The sequence below is a fragment of the Coloeus monedula genome (assembly GCF_965178545.1).
Source record: "Coloeus monedula genome assembly, chromosome: 1".
Lineage (NCBI taxonomy): Eukaryota > Metazoa > Chordata > Aves > Passeriformes > Corvidae > Coloeus > Coloeus monedula.
The window spans coordinates 97,856,604-97,871,942 of NC_138781.1; the positions used below are offsets into that span (position 1 = coordinate 97,856,604).

The 15,339-nt window shown below is 41.9% G+C and overlaps 1 protein-coding gene across 1 annotated transcript in view; it reads right to left on the reverse strand.

Annotated features, from left to right (window-relative positions):
* Positions 1–1,636: 1,636 nt before the first annotated feature.
* PARD6G (par-6 family cell polarity regulator gamma) overlaps positions 1,637–15,339 on the reverse strand; it is a gene marked incomplete at its 3' end in the record, with an annotated part of 63,533 nt that continues 49,830 nt past the window's right edge. Inside the window, exon 3 of the mRNA XM_082294625.1 lies at positions 1,637–2,496. Within this exon, the coding sequence (XP_082150751.1) occupies positions 1,637–2,496 (860 nt within the window). The remainder of the gene's footprint in view (positions 2,497–15,339) is intronic.

A 15,339-nucleotide genomic window follows, 5' to 3' on the forward strand; every position in this document is an offset into this window, starting at 1 on the left:
GGATCAATGTTCTATTCTTACTGTGCTGGGAAAACTAAGTACAGCTCTATAGCTGCTTCGATACCTAGTAAAGTTTTAGTTAGAGTAAGTGAAAGGATTTTAAAATAAACTCTTAAAGCAAATCTAAAAGAAATAAACTAAGTTCAATGTCCCAAAGATATTTAACTATGAGCAGAAGACTGGTTGTTCCACAGGTATTCTAAATTAGCGACAATGAATTAGTCCACACATCCTTTTTCCAGCCATTACAGATTCCAAAACAGAATGCAATTTTTCCAAACCAAGACTCCTGAATTTTCATATTCATAAAATATTTAAGAAATGTCTATTCCACCATATAAAAAAAGCTTTAATGTACTACAAAGTTAAAAACAAAGAGCAAATGACACAAGCTAAAAGTAGAAAAATACATTTTAAAACATTTATATTTTGTTCCTTACACTGATCAAGATATAACAAAATATTTTAGATTAGACCACTTTCATAAAACTCATGGCATTTCCAGAAGCAGACAGGTACTGACTCAACAGTCACTGGTCACTCACTAGCCAGCTGGCCACCCAGCAAAGGTATCTGAGCTTCACAAATATCCAGTATATTTTAACTTTCTAGAAGTCCTGTGTAGAGATTAAGCTTTATTACTAGAGGAGTCCAAAAATAACAGAACCATTCTAAGTTAGGCTTGAGAGTCAGTCAGCACCCTTCCACTCTGCAGGGCAATCTTTTGTCAAGGAAAGACCTTGTGGATTCAGGGTGCCCCAAAGGTACAGCAAGGACCTGTGTCAGCTCTGAGACTTGCACGCCTAAAAACTCACGCGAACCATGATTTTGAAAAAACAGAGATGATGGGGGGAGGGGAAAAAACCACAAACAAAAAAAGGAGGTATTATCTAATAAATATGGTGAGAGAGTACAAGAACGCAGCGCGCTGCCCCCGCCGGCCGGCAGGTGGCGCCCATGGCCCGGCAGCCACGGCCTCGTCCCGCACCGCCCCTCGGGCCGCGGGAAGTGCGCGGGTTTACATGGATATGGATTTAGGTATCTACAGTTTCCTTTGGAAAATACATCTGCAGCATCTCCCGAACGCTGTAACCACCAGAATAGGAAACGGCTGCTTTCACAGAGCTTGTCTGGATTAGACATAACGCTGAGAATACGGTGTAAACAAGTCGGTGGAAGGGCTGTGTGTAACAGCAGAAGACGGAATGGCTATTAAGAAGCACTCTCTCCTTAGCTGGTATTAGAAGAAAACCAGGTTCCACTTCAAATAGACATGTCTGTTACTATTAAAATCTAATTAATATACATGCATGTATAAATACATCTACCCATGGTTTCAACCCCGAGTATGTAACACTGCCATGGGTAGCCTGTAAGACTGCTTAGGTTTACACCAACTAAAACAAACTTCAGGGCTGGGACATAAACCGGGTTTTGCACTCTGGCTTTCTCCTGACAGATTTGGCAGTGCATGACAGTTTTATGCCTAACTCCAGATGCCACGTTTCCTAGAAAGCAACAATTTTCTGCACCCGTGAGGTCTATGAGAATATCAGCTCCGTTTCGTGCACGTGTTGCACGAGTCAATTGTCCTAATTGGCACTTAAGACTGTAAGGAGAATTGCAGAAATTGCTACTAAAGTGTAATGACTGTTCCGTCCTCCTCAATACCTCCTCTGGGGATAACCAGACTGTGGCGGGGATCAGTTTTTAAGGAACTGAGTAATTTGTGGATGTTGCCGTTGCTTTCTCGGCCAGAGTTGTTGTTGAGCACCAGGTCCCTTTGAAGTCTGTGGCTAAGGCTGCTGCCATTGATTCGAGAGAGGCTACTGGAAGTAAGGCTGTGCAGTTTAGGAATGTGTTGTGGCTCCAGACCACCCTCGATGACAATGTCAGCCTCTTCATCACTCTCCATTTCATCAGGGTGGAAGTTCTGCAGCACGTGGGATGTAGGCAAGCTATGGTGACTCGCAGTGCTGTCTGTAGACTGGCCAGAGCTACCAGACATCCTGCTGCTCCGAATAATATTGTTCCTCTGGTTTGCTGGCTTGACCGTGATAATGAGATTATGGCTGTTGGCAATCATCATGTCTGTGACTTGGTCAAGAGTCTTTCCTGCTACTTCAATGCCATTAACTTCCAGAACTTCGTCATTCACAGCCAGCAAGCCTGTGCTCTCTGCCAAGCCACCAGGAACCATACGGGAGATGAAGATACCGGGTACTTTCTCCAGTCCATGAGGAGTAACCCTTACGCTGGTGCCATCGCGAATGTAAAACCCCAAGGGTTTCTCACACCCGTGTCGGTACAGCCTCACTCTCCTGTGTGTTTCAGGAAGAATGTCCACATCGATTATGGAAGACACTGGTCTAAAATCATGAGGCATGCTAATGTTGATGTGGGGACGCCGGCGGAGGTTGTCATTGCGGAGCGTCACCAGAGCTTTCTTCTTCCTCGACAGCGTATTGGTCCCGAAATTGCTGTAGTCCACTTCATCTGAAAGAGAAAAAGTACTAATGTATCAATCAAACAGAATAATTCAATCTGCAGGGCATTTTCCTCCTCAAACTGGTTCAGTGAAGGCATATGTAATATGGAAATAATAATATGAAAAAAATAATACTAATATGGGAAAAAATCGAATTAATTATTCAATTTACTCTAATCTTTGTTTCACTTTACGCCCATCAGCACAACACTCAGAATGAATTGTTGTTTACAATGACTCCCCATACTTCTTCCATGTTTTGGAGAACAGAGACTTCTGATTCTTAACTCCTGTTGTCAGCTGTACAGAAGGCAATTACTTGCCTGATATACTGTCTTGGACGCAAGACTGTATTTTCAGGGTTGGATTGTAATTTTACACATACATCTCAAGTGGGCAAGGCGCATATATATACACATTCCTAGCCTAAAAGTCTGAATTGGGGAGTATTTAATACCCAATACACAGCCTTAACCTTAGGTACAAAACATGAAAGCAAGAATGCAAGAGAGTAGTTGGATATGTTTTCAGCCTTGGCTTTTCTAGTAAGGGATTTTTGTTAATATGCATCTCTTCATACATCACTCTTCTCTTTGCAATATTTTACTTAATTTCAGCTGAAATTGACAGCAATAAAACGTTCTAAAAGTGCCAGGTAACAAAAGGTACTGCATAAGCAAGCAGCCTGGCAGAAAGAGAAGCAGGGAGAAGAAAACTCCTCTGCTTAGTCTGTATGCTAAGGATCACAGAATGGACATGGATTCACACACACACTCCTGCCTTTGAGAGCAAGATTCAGAGGAAAATGCCTTTCTTGGGCCTGCAGCTTAAGGAATTGTTTAAATATTTCAGTCTCTGTAGCAGTGTAAAGTGATCACCTTTAATGCATCCAAGTAAACTAAGTTATTCCACATAAGAAGTTCATGCCGTGCTTTGCATAAAAAATACTTAAGTCATGAAGTTGTTAGTGTACAAATTGCGTCACTGCATCTCACAATAAAAATACTATGCGTATTTTAAACGTGAACCATGCACTAGCCGGAAAGTTATTTCACCAGGAGTTTAAGCATAGTAACACTTTTCAGATAAACTAACAGACTTTCAGTTTATTCTCCTGTTGAAGACGAGCAGTAAAATACAAAAGTACAGTTACAGAACTGCCACTAAGAAAACTGCTTCTCTGACAAATCAACCTTTCATAGCAATGTTTGAGAAAGTAAGACCTCTACCTGATGAAGGTTGGAGGGGAAAAAAGGCTGTTAGCAAAAAGAAGCTTATACTTGCATTTTTATATCTTGCAAGGTCTCATTTTCAAGCCCACTTTCAAGATGTATTATTGACAGACTTCAATTAAGGGAAACTAAGTTACACTAATTAAAGGACCCTAAAAAAAAATGGGGTAGTAGCAACCTGATCTAAATGAGCCTCCTCGGAGCAGGGTGTTAGATTAGCTGGGCTCCAGAGGTGGTCCCTTCCAGCCAAAGTTATACAGTGATCCTACAAAGTCCTTTGGGCTGGAAAAAAATTGTTTGAAGACTTCAGAAAGACTATTTCTGCATTCTCCTATAACTTATTTACACTGGCTATAGTAACCCTGAGGCAAGGTTACAATCACAAGGCATCTGAAAGGTCATCCTGAGGGAGAAGTTTCTGTGAAACGAAGATATTCCTTGGACAAGTCTGTTGTGTTTAACTTCACATTCACCTCTTCTCTCTTCTCCCAGGATGTTCAGAGCTGTACCAGCTCTGTGTTATTTAGACTGGTGAGGCACAGGATTGGAGGTCCTTAAAATCACCCAAACACAAGAAGCTCCTAACTGGTTTCTGGAAGTGTATTTACAGCCAAAACAGTGACTGTGGAAGAAATGGCACCTTCTCAAGTTCTCCTGGTGGACAGTCAGTGCAGTGTCTACTTTTTTGGGTACAGTAGCCAATTACTGCAGCCAAAGCCAGGTATTATTCCTCTTCTTCCATCAACAGGATCACCATCTACATTCAGCTAATTCTGATACTTTCCTTGTAAAGTATGGGTGTACAAGAGATATCTTTCATCACCACAGTCTCCAACAGTGTACCCAGCTCACCCCCACAATTCACTGATAAATTTCTGTGACAGTCCTATGAAAACAACTTGGGGCTTCAGATTTAGAATCCAAATTCTTCCTTGATTGAAATACAGTGCTGTAGAATAGTAGTGCTGTGCTTCAAGGTCCAAGAAAACCTTTATCACAAATTTTGAGCTTAAGATACCAATTAAAATTACACGTGAGTTTATGCGTTTAAGACTGTCTCTTGCAGTACTGACAAAAAACCTGAAAACAAAACCTGCATCCCTTAAAGACTCAGAAAATTAGGCAAATGAGTACAGTTCATTGCACTGTAAAACAAAACACATGCCCCAGTTAGCCATCTATCCCCTGGAAGCACCCAGGTAATCTCCCTCCCTCTCTCCATGTTAGTACATTAATACTTAATTACTTTAGGGCAAACTTGCAAAATATTTGTTGACAAAACTGTTTTCTTTCCCTTAATTAGCAACAACCTAGAAGACTTAATTCTCACAAGATGCAAGTTAGTGGTGATGAAGTAGCAAATTCACAGTATGATGGCCCTCCTAACACACATAAATCATTTCTGAAGCACGTCCCTTGAGCTGACCCACCAGTAGGACAATGGCACAAAAGAAGTGGTTGTTTTGTGCCTGTGACCTCCTCATCTGTGATCAGCCCACTAATGAGTCTCCCCAGATGATTGCCAGCATTCCTAACCTGTGAACAGCTTCAAAACAACCACCTCCTTTAATAATAAAAAGCCCATCTCACCACAAAAATGCAAACTTTTCCCTCCAAACATGAAACAGGCATGAGCAGGGATTACAGTACAAGTAATGCAGGTTACCTTCAGCATGGGACCACTGACTGTTCTAGGATTTACTATTACAGGACTGGACCATGTTAAAAAAAATGAAGTCCATGCCTTGTTGATGACTGGAGTTTTTGTTTTTAAAACAGTGCCAAGCACTAGTTTCAAACTCTGATTCTAAATGGGATTCTATATGAGGAAGAGGAAATCCTAATTTTAATAGGTAAAAACTGTTAAAAGCTATTACAGGTTGGAGAAATTAGAGGTCATTTGAAGAGCTTTTAAGAAAAAAAAGACTAATTAGCTTTATTTTCTTGAAAAAAATTGAAGTTTGGAATACATGCTCTTTGACAATACAGGGATTATTACATTACTTGAATTCAAGATAACCTGCTCTCCAGTAATTACATTCACTTGAGACATCACTTTAAAAAAAACCAACCAACCAACCAACCAACCAACCAACAAAACCCCAAAAAACAAACAAACCCCCAAAACACCTAAACAAACCAAAATAAAGCCCCAAAAAAATCCTGTAGAACAAAACAGCTACACCCTCAATGTTATTTAGAACCACTAATCTTGCTGAAGGAATAAAGCAAAGTATCTCAGCTGAAGTTTAACATCAGCTGTTGCTGTGGGAGCAGAGTCATCAATCCCTACCACAACGAAAATAAAATTTCCTTCTTCACAAGGGAACTGGGAGAAGTTATCCAACATCATTCACTTTTATCAACTACAGGGTGGACACACAATGGTGCACTGCCCCCTTCCACTACTAAACTGCTCAGGTGGCATGTGTCAGACTGAAATGGAAACTCTATCAGTGCATAATTTATGATGACACACTTTTAATGAAGGTCAGCAACTTGTTAGGTTTTGAGTTTCTCACCATATAGGATTTCAAGCAGGAATGTCACTTCAGCTAAAGAAATGGACTGCGCTTGATGCCAGGTCTCAGGCAAGACCAGAATATACCATATGGAACCAGACAGAGCTCATTTTTCATTTGCTGCAATATCAAATTCCCCTTTTGTAGAGCAAAAGGGATCTATAGAACTCTGCATGTATACTAGCATGAGAAGTGTCATCAAATGGCACATCTGAACAATGCTTAAAGCCCTAAATCTTACAGGGTATCATGTTTTCTTACGTCTCAAATGAGGCCAGAGTTAAATGTTGCTTACATATATTGTATTGTGACACAGAGAGAATTAGTCTTTTAGGCCTAGAATATGTCCATCATTTCTCAGAACAGGCCAGATTATATGGATCATTCTAATCTTCAGGATGCAATGCTTTCAGATAAGATGTACTATGAACTGGATGGATAATCCTGGAAAACCACTAAACTTTAAAAGACTTGGACCTGAATTCTACTTGTGCCCATAATTTGCTTCCGACTGAAAATACTCTTCCTGTAAAAAGAGATGAGGAACATACCAGCTGGAGAACTCCTGAGCATTTAAATTCTCTCTTACTTGAATCTGCAAGCCAAAGCTACACAAAAAATACCTTGAGTTCTTCTGTAGGCACTGAATAGCCCTGTTTCCCCCAAAAGCTTCAGCTTTCAGTACATTTTAAGAAACATTTTCTCTATTAATGAGTTACACAAAATCTGAAGTATTTTGGGTGCATCATTTCTGTTACTATGTGTTTGGTTGGTGGGGTGTTTTTGGGGTTTTTTAATAACATTATCACTACCTACTTACCCCAAAGGACCTTTCTGTTAGAGAAGATACATGTACAGATCTCTTCACGCAGAGAGGGCCTCACTTTCTTGACAACGGTGATGGTGGTAGCTAAAAAACATACCTGTAAAATCTGTAACCTTTGAGGTGCTCTTTTAACAATTCTGTAGTCAGCCCATGACTTTACAGAACACCTTATATCTTCCTGGTGGGCATCATGAATCCTATCCTATGTTAAGTCACACAAGACATAACAGCAGAGCATATTTAAAGGGCTATTTATAAGGCTAAGAAAACTGCTTAGAGCATTTGGTTGTAGCCAAGAGAGTATTGTATTTCTGTAATTTACATGAAACAAGAAATTATAGACCTTCTGAAAAAACCACCAGGAGCACCACTCCCACTGCTTGGACAGCTGCTTTTCATAGGAACTGCCTGCCAGATAAAATACCAAAGCTTAGCCAGATAAGATTGTATAAACAAGCCAAATTCCACAGAGCAGCAGACTGCCAGGCTCCTATAGGAACAGTGCATTTCAGACTCTACATTTTCAGTGTACATGCACTCATGGCTTATTATTTCCTCTGGGAATTGTGGAACATTAGTTGACAGCTCTGGAAAGTACTTCAAAGACAAAATTACTTCCACTAGGGAGAGCGGCACTTCAGGCAGCTTGGGAAGGAGGCCAATGAGTCATTAATAGTGAAGGGTAACCCCTCCATCCAACAGATCTCTATTACTGAGCATTCAAATTAGCAGCAGTCATAAAGCCATTTCAAGGGAATGTGTCATGTTTAACCCTTCTACCTTTCTGTGTCCCGGCTACAAAACACTGTCCATGTTTGACAGAAATTGCAATCACTTTCTGTTTTCTCAGAAAGATCAACACCAGAAGCATTTGTGAAAGCAATCAGACAGCAAATAAGCTGGCAGTCTCTCATTTATGAACCTGTAAGGCTGACTGCATGCAAAGGGATTTAAGAGGAAACAGATATGAAATGAACTATGACTTGGGGGGAGGACCAGTGCCAATACTGCTCATCAAGGAGTATTTAATGGCGGGAAAAATAAAGTTATCTGAATGCTAACATTGCATTGTATGTGTTGCAAGAATACTAAAAAAAAAAAAAAATCCAGCCATACTGCTGCCAGCAACCTCTGGGTGAACGAACCCAAAAAACCACACTATACGTAAAGTAGTTGTAGCTGCTGTTCTGTCAGAAATCAAGTAATGGATCCCACACATGCACAGTCCCACACAGAGATACTCATTCCTCTCTCTCTCCTCATAGCACTGTATCAGAAGACTGGACACGATCTATCAACATTTAGAAAACCACCTGAATGTTATAGTTTAACACTCAACAGGACTTTTGAAGCACAAACTAGGCCTAGTAAACCGCAGTTTTGCAAAAGGCAACCTACTTTTTCCATTGATTCAGTCAGGACTAGAGAGATAAATTTGCCTTCCTACTTAGGGAATGTTCATTAGTAGGTTAGGATTAAAATCTAACACAAATGTCTAACACAAATCTATCTTTACTTCCAAGACGTTTATAAACTTGTAATATCCTACCTTCTTTCAAGAAGGTAAATGTTATTTTGTTCTTTGGTTTAGCATGTTACAGCAGTCAAAACTAGAATTGCATTAATCTTAGTGTCTTTACAGTGTCAGACATGTATAAAAACATTTTTAAGCTGGTTGCCTTGAGGATGGAGACAATCAATTCCTTGGGACTTTAGCCTGCACTGTTGGTGTGGCCTCCTGCACTTCTCATTGCTTGTCATCAGAGGCCACTGTTCCCTTGCTGAACCTCTTCCTTTCCCAGCAGGAGCCTTTGGTTTTGACTCCCAGACCCGCTCCAATGCAGCAGCATGGCCTGCAAGTCTGCCCCATGAAAGAAGTGACACCTTTGGAACAGATGGGTGCTACCAAATATAAGTAAGCACCCAGGCATGTACCTCCCAAAGTTATCCTTGCCCTCAGAAATATCAAAACCCAGATCTCCAAACTGTCCCATAAGCCAACTACAGGATTCCAAATTTTACAGTGGAAGTGCAGATAGTGTTTACTAAGATTGTCAGGGTTTTCTTCCTCTAAGTTTCACATGTGACTTCTCTTCCATCATAAAACATGACAGAAACAGCCTTCTCCCCTTGTTGCTTTCCACAAACCACATTATGCCGAGATTATGTTATTGCAGCACTAGAAAATTACAGGGTTTGAGCTTTGGCTTCATTGCCAGGTTTTTTTAAAGTATTAGTTAATCTTTCCCACTTCCTGCAGGAGGTCAGTTGGAAGAATTCATGTTTATGCTGCACTTCTCAGATATCAATCATTATTATGTTCATCCCAGATCACCGGTGCTGTCCTGGAGATTTTGATGGTGAGATGGTTTCCCAGGACAATCAGCACTGAGGACACCCAGCAGCAGTAATGGATCGGTGGTGCATGCAGAGAGCAAAAGCATCACCTGTAAACAGCTCTCCTGCTGGCCTGACAAAAGCCTATCACCATGTATCCAACAACTCCCAGCAAACATCAGCAACTCTATTCACTCAGCCGACGGTATCAAAAGGGAAGGGCTGTCGATCCTATTCAAAGATGTTTGGGGAAAATAAAAAATTGCCCTCAAAACCACCCTCTCCAACCAATAATTTCATTCAATCTATTCAGCAAGTCAACATTATAAACTTTAAGATGTAAAGTTATTAAAAAGCAACCCTTTAATTATCCTACTTCAACCACTCCGTTTTTGACCTGCAAACACACTCTCCTATTCATTCAGATCAGGCAGTTGAGGGGAGCACCATTTGCTCCCCCAAACAGGCACAAAAGGAATCTGTTTTTTCAACAGAAAATGTGTATGTGTTACACAAAGCAAAACAAGAGATGAAACTGCAATAACTCTTATTGGACAGTGCAGATACAATAAAAATCTTATTAATGACTCAAAAAGTGGCAAATTTTACCAAGAAAATACTGAATTTAACTGTTTCCCAACTGATAGTGGAAAATTGTTACTTCTTGCACAAGTCTAAAGTGTGGAAGGCATGAAATGCTTATGCATTGAGCCAAAGAGCAAATTCAGGAGAATATAATTCTATTTTTCATAGCTGCAATATTTGGAAAACCCACAAGTAATAAAAAAATTTCACCTCAGGATCATATGAATTCAGAATATGAATTTCATACCTCTGACAAGAAACAAAATTTTTGTCTCATACTAGCCTCAGGAGAAGTTTCAAATGAAGCTTGGAAAGGCAGCACAACATTAGGCAGTACAAAATAAAGCTGGTGTATTTGCACAACAAGAGTATTTACACAGCCACAGGTAAAAGGAAATTATTTTTAAGGGCTGCAATACTGAATCTGATCAGAACCATCATCCTATAGATGACAATATTGAAGCACAGCCTTTTCCTCTGTTCAGAGGTAACTCGATCAGCATCAAAGATCATTTCAACAGCCAACAGAGGTGAGCCATGCCAGGAAGGCAGGACCTCTAGAACCCAGCTAACACAGCTTGTGGTTCACCCGAGGGAACCTGAATCCAGTGTGGTACTTCACACTCCCTTCTGCTACTGTCTGCCACTTACGCTCACCTTCTCTGCCAGGTGCTCTCCTTCTCTCCAGTCTAGGGTGATCCTCCCTACACAGCTAAAAGTAAAACTGATAGTGATCAAGAATCTTTTATTACCCTGTGCTCAGGTAACTGCTAATCATGTTTCTGTAGCGTGCAAGCAGTTTTTCTTCTTGGAAGGAAAAGATATCCCAGAACTGGCAGCATGTATTCAAAGGTGGCAATAGAGACATTCAGTTGCTGCAAACATTAAATCTGTGAGATACAAGGATACTACTAAAAAAGACTGGTTTCTGTTCTGAAGTAATTCTTTCTCACACATTCTTTTGCTGAGTAACACCTTATTCATCCTAAGCTAGTTCAGACAGGCAGGCTAGGAAGTACCTTTTCACTTACTCTTCTAAATTACCAGTAAAAATAATTTTTTAAAAAATCACTGAACTGTGGAGCAGTTCATATTTAATGAAAATATAAGTCTCAAAGAAATAAATGGCGATCTCTTCCGCACTCTTTACCCTGGAGTGTTCTGAAGTTGCTACCAGACCTTCTCAGAGAAAGATGTGCATTTACGCAGTTAAAATTCTTCTGAGGTTGTGTTTCCTCTCTTCAAAAAAAATGGACACAGTAATGTTTTTATAGCTTCACTGTTGTGGTGTGATAATACCACATACATCCTGCAAAGAGGGAGGAGGGAGTAAAAAACATTTGCAGTGCTTCACAAAGCACTTTTCTGGTTCCTGCCTCCAACCCAGAGGATTGTAAATGAAGTCCAGATTCTGCCTCTTATCATGGAATTAAAAAGGCTTCAAAACAAGTGTGGCATAAGAAATTAATTACAACACTTGTCTTTCAAGTCACGACCTCTGGGAGTCTCCCAAACTTTGCTGGCTGGAGTCAGGTTAGTCACAAGATAAACACCGGTCGTGGCCAGCCCTGACAGCTGCACCCTCTCATCAGCCCCACACAGCCGCTGCCCCGGATGCCCCGGGCCCTGGGGCGCTGGCAGGCTCCTGCCTCCACCTGTGGCCTCCCGGATGCACCGGGATGCCCTCCTGGCTGGTGGGACTGGGGAGCTGTGGGAATCCCAGACAGCTTATCTCCTGTGTTCTGGTGGGGCAGGAACAGGCGGCATTGCCCCTGCAGAGACACGTTTTCCAGCCCCCTGCTCCCCAGGCTGGAGCAGGCCGGGGCGGGCAGGAGCAAGCCCGCAGGCAGGAGGAGAAGGAGAGGCACCAAGCCGTGGCACGAGCAGGTCTGAGCCAGTCATCATCCGCAACAAGGAGTCTGGCCAGAGCAACCCCGCGTGTCCCACACAGAGATGATGGCACTGGAAAGGAGCATCAGCAAGTGAAGCAAAATCACGGGCCCCTCAGGTGGTGGGGGATGAGGGAGCAGCAACCTCAAAGTGCTGCTGGTGCAAAGCAGAAAAGTTGCAAACGCCAACGATATAAATACATTTAATGTTCTGTTTTCTAATGCAGAGGAGAAGCAAGGTCAAGAGCCCAGTCCATTACAATTCAAACTGTAACATTTCCCCACATTGCAGGCACTCTTCCCCCTTCAGAGAACAAGGCTGCTCACCTCACAAATGGAAATCATCTTCCCAGTTATAAACAAAGAGTCAGGAAGCCCTCTTTCCTGAGGACAGGTTGCAAAGCAGTAAAAGCTGCCTGCAGAGTGCAAAGTCAGAATTTTCCTGGATGATCATGAGGGCAGAAGCAAAGGATACTTCTCTTGAGAGCTCAGCCACCCCTGCAGAGGCCCAGCCCTGTGCCAGGCAGTGCAGAGCTGATCTGCTCTACAGAGAGAGGCTGGGAAGAACTTCCCACTTGGGAAGAAATAAAATGCCAACGCCATCCCCGGTGCACAGCTGCCCCCAGCTGAACACTGCTACTGGTGTACCCTGAGCCCCTACCCACAAGCTAAGGAAGGGATGAAAAAAAGCCAGTCCGAGGAGGACTGCCGGTCTGGGATTTGCCCCGTGCACAGCCTCCCTACAGAGCCAAGGACACGCTGGCCATCTCGGTGGAAGGTGAAGCTCCACAATACATCTTTTTTTTTCCTCCAGTACAACAGTAGATATTTAAAGAGTAAAACTTTATCTCACTAAATATCTCAGTGTGATATTTATCATAATCCTTGCGGTCTTCACACTCATACACATATATGGCCCATTACTATGTGGCTCCCATAACCCCTGCTGCAATAGTGCCCCTTACCTGGGCTACAGCAGCACATTACCTTGTTTCCTTTGCTGCCCTAACACCATGAAGCAAGGTTACAGCAATGTCCTCACCTCTCCTCCTCAAAACAGAAATGAAGCCTAACATACAATAACCATGGCTTCCACTGCTTAAAACAAAATCAACTTTTTACTTTTTATGTTAGATTAGCAATAACCTTTCCTGTCCATCATCAGAAAGCAAGAGGCCCTTAACTCTCATCCCCAATTCTGTCAGGACAAACTGCATATTTTACTTCGAAGCAGCTTAAAGGATCATGGTGATTCAGGCAGAAGGATCAGCTGTGTAGAGTTACTGGCTAAGTGATTTCCCTAACATTTTTATAATGCTGTATTCCTTTCTCCATCACTGGCTACAGCTCACATACCCAATTATGTACACAAAGTAATTAAAGGCTGCAGTTTGGGCAAGCTTTGCACCTGAGGAGACTCCCCAAGATCTGTGGACACTCACAGCACCTGCATACTTGAGACACTTAGCCCACAGATGACCACTATCTGGACTGTGAAGTTTCTCTTTTCATAGAATATTCAGAACTGATCTGCAATACAGAAAAAACAAACAGGGAAAAAATCCCAAATACTCCACCTATGTTTACACCACTTAAAAACCTGGCTTCCTTCTTCCAACAACTTTTGAGATGCTCCATCATTATGTGAGTGTGGTAAGCTCGTGGCTGGTGCACTTTTTCCTTTTAAAAAGTGCTTCTTCCTATGAGCACATGATACAAACAAGGGAGTGGCAGACAGGAAGTGATTATTCAGAAATTACAGAATTAGATCAGGTTCCACGATATCAGAACAAAACATGACACACGGCAAGTGAAGCTGACATTTACTGGCTCAAAAGTAAGAAAACGTTTTCTTTATTTACTAAATATAGTTCAGGCCTCATGCAAGCATTTTGCCTCCTTAAGGAGTATCAGTGTTGGCAGCTGCAAGCATCGACATGTCTCCCGGGAGCACAAGTTACTCCATGTATTTCACCAGCAAAGTTGTACCAAATACCGAAATACAGACCTACAGCTTCTACCCAAACAAGATTTTTCGAACAGAGGCATAACTCTGCCAGTAGCAGCAGCAAGTGATGGCACGGCTGCTCATGGTTTGACTGGCATGGCTGCTCCAGAGATGCTAAACACAGACACTGCTCAAGTTCAGCCCTCATCTCTGTTGCCAACAATCTCCTGCCACAATGAACGGAGGTTCCCAATGCCACGGGTACACCCAGTATTCCTGCCACTGGGAATTCCCTTAATGATCTCAGTTTTCCTGTTACACAAGAGATAACAACACTGAGTCATCAGCACATTTGCCTATTAATTGTTGGGGGGCAGGGGCAGACATCTACCTGACAGAACATACAGCCTTCACAGCCTCATCCCTGCTGTAAGTGCACAAACTATGTTAGGACTTGAATATTACTGGAGCTGGAAAATTAAGTTGTGGTCAGACTACTGCTGTGCAACTCCTTAGTGTGGAATTGCTCCTCCTGATTTACTACCATTTTAAGTTCCAGAAAAGACACCATAAAGAAAAGCATCCCACACAAGACAGCTAATTACATATAGTCCTTTTCATCTGTGAATCCCGAAGTGCTAAAAATAAAAATTTACTGTTCATGGGAGACTAAGCTCCCATTAAAACGGTTAAACTAAAAACCTGAAGAATACATCAGAGGTTACGCAAAGCCCAGCAGCTTTAAAGGAAAGAGGAGGGATTTGCAGGGTTCAAAGGCAGGAAAGAACAGATGAGGTATGTTAGGACTTATTTTCATTACACTGCATAGTTTGTTTCCAAGAATGCTTTCAACAGAAGCATCCTCTCAATACAAAAGGCAAGTGCTTGTTAAGCTGACAAGCTTCGATACAAGCTGTGTCCCAGCCCAGAGACACTGAACTGCTACCAGTAATTTTGGCTCACCACTTCTTGTGTCTGCTTCCGTGACCTTTCTCCACCTTCGGTCCCTCGGGGGCTCTACTGTGAGCAGCCAGTTCACATCCTCACCTCCCGTATGAAACAAGAATGAATTAAAACCACCTTCTGCTTTCTTTAGACAAAAGCCCAGTCTCCCTTTTCCATGCCTTTCCTCACCTCGCTTAAATTGCTAGACAGCATCAGGAATTGGCAAGATCTTGTTATTAAAGATCAGGCAGTATTACTAACTCCATACTAAATTCACACAACAGGAGCCAAATGGTGACCAAGACAAGAATTTTTATTTGATGATGCTTTCCATCTTAAGAAAAACATTCCAAGGACATGAAAAGTGAAGACAAATAGCTATCTAAAACAAAAACAATGGCTCAGAGGTTGATGTGATTAAAATGTCTTCTTGAAGATGCTCTTTGGGGGGATACAAACACTCAGCACAAACTTGTGCTGTATTTTAACATGTCCTCATTAGCATTCTAGCTAATAGAACATCTTATTTACAGTCTACCATCTTGACAAAGTTTTGCAGCTGCAGTG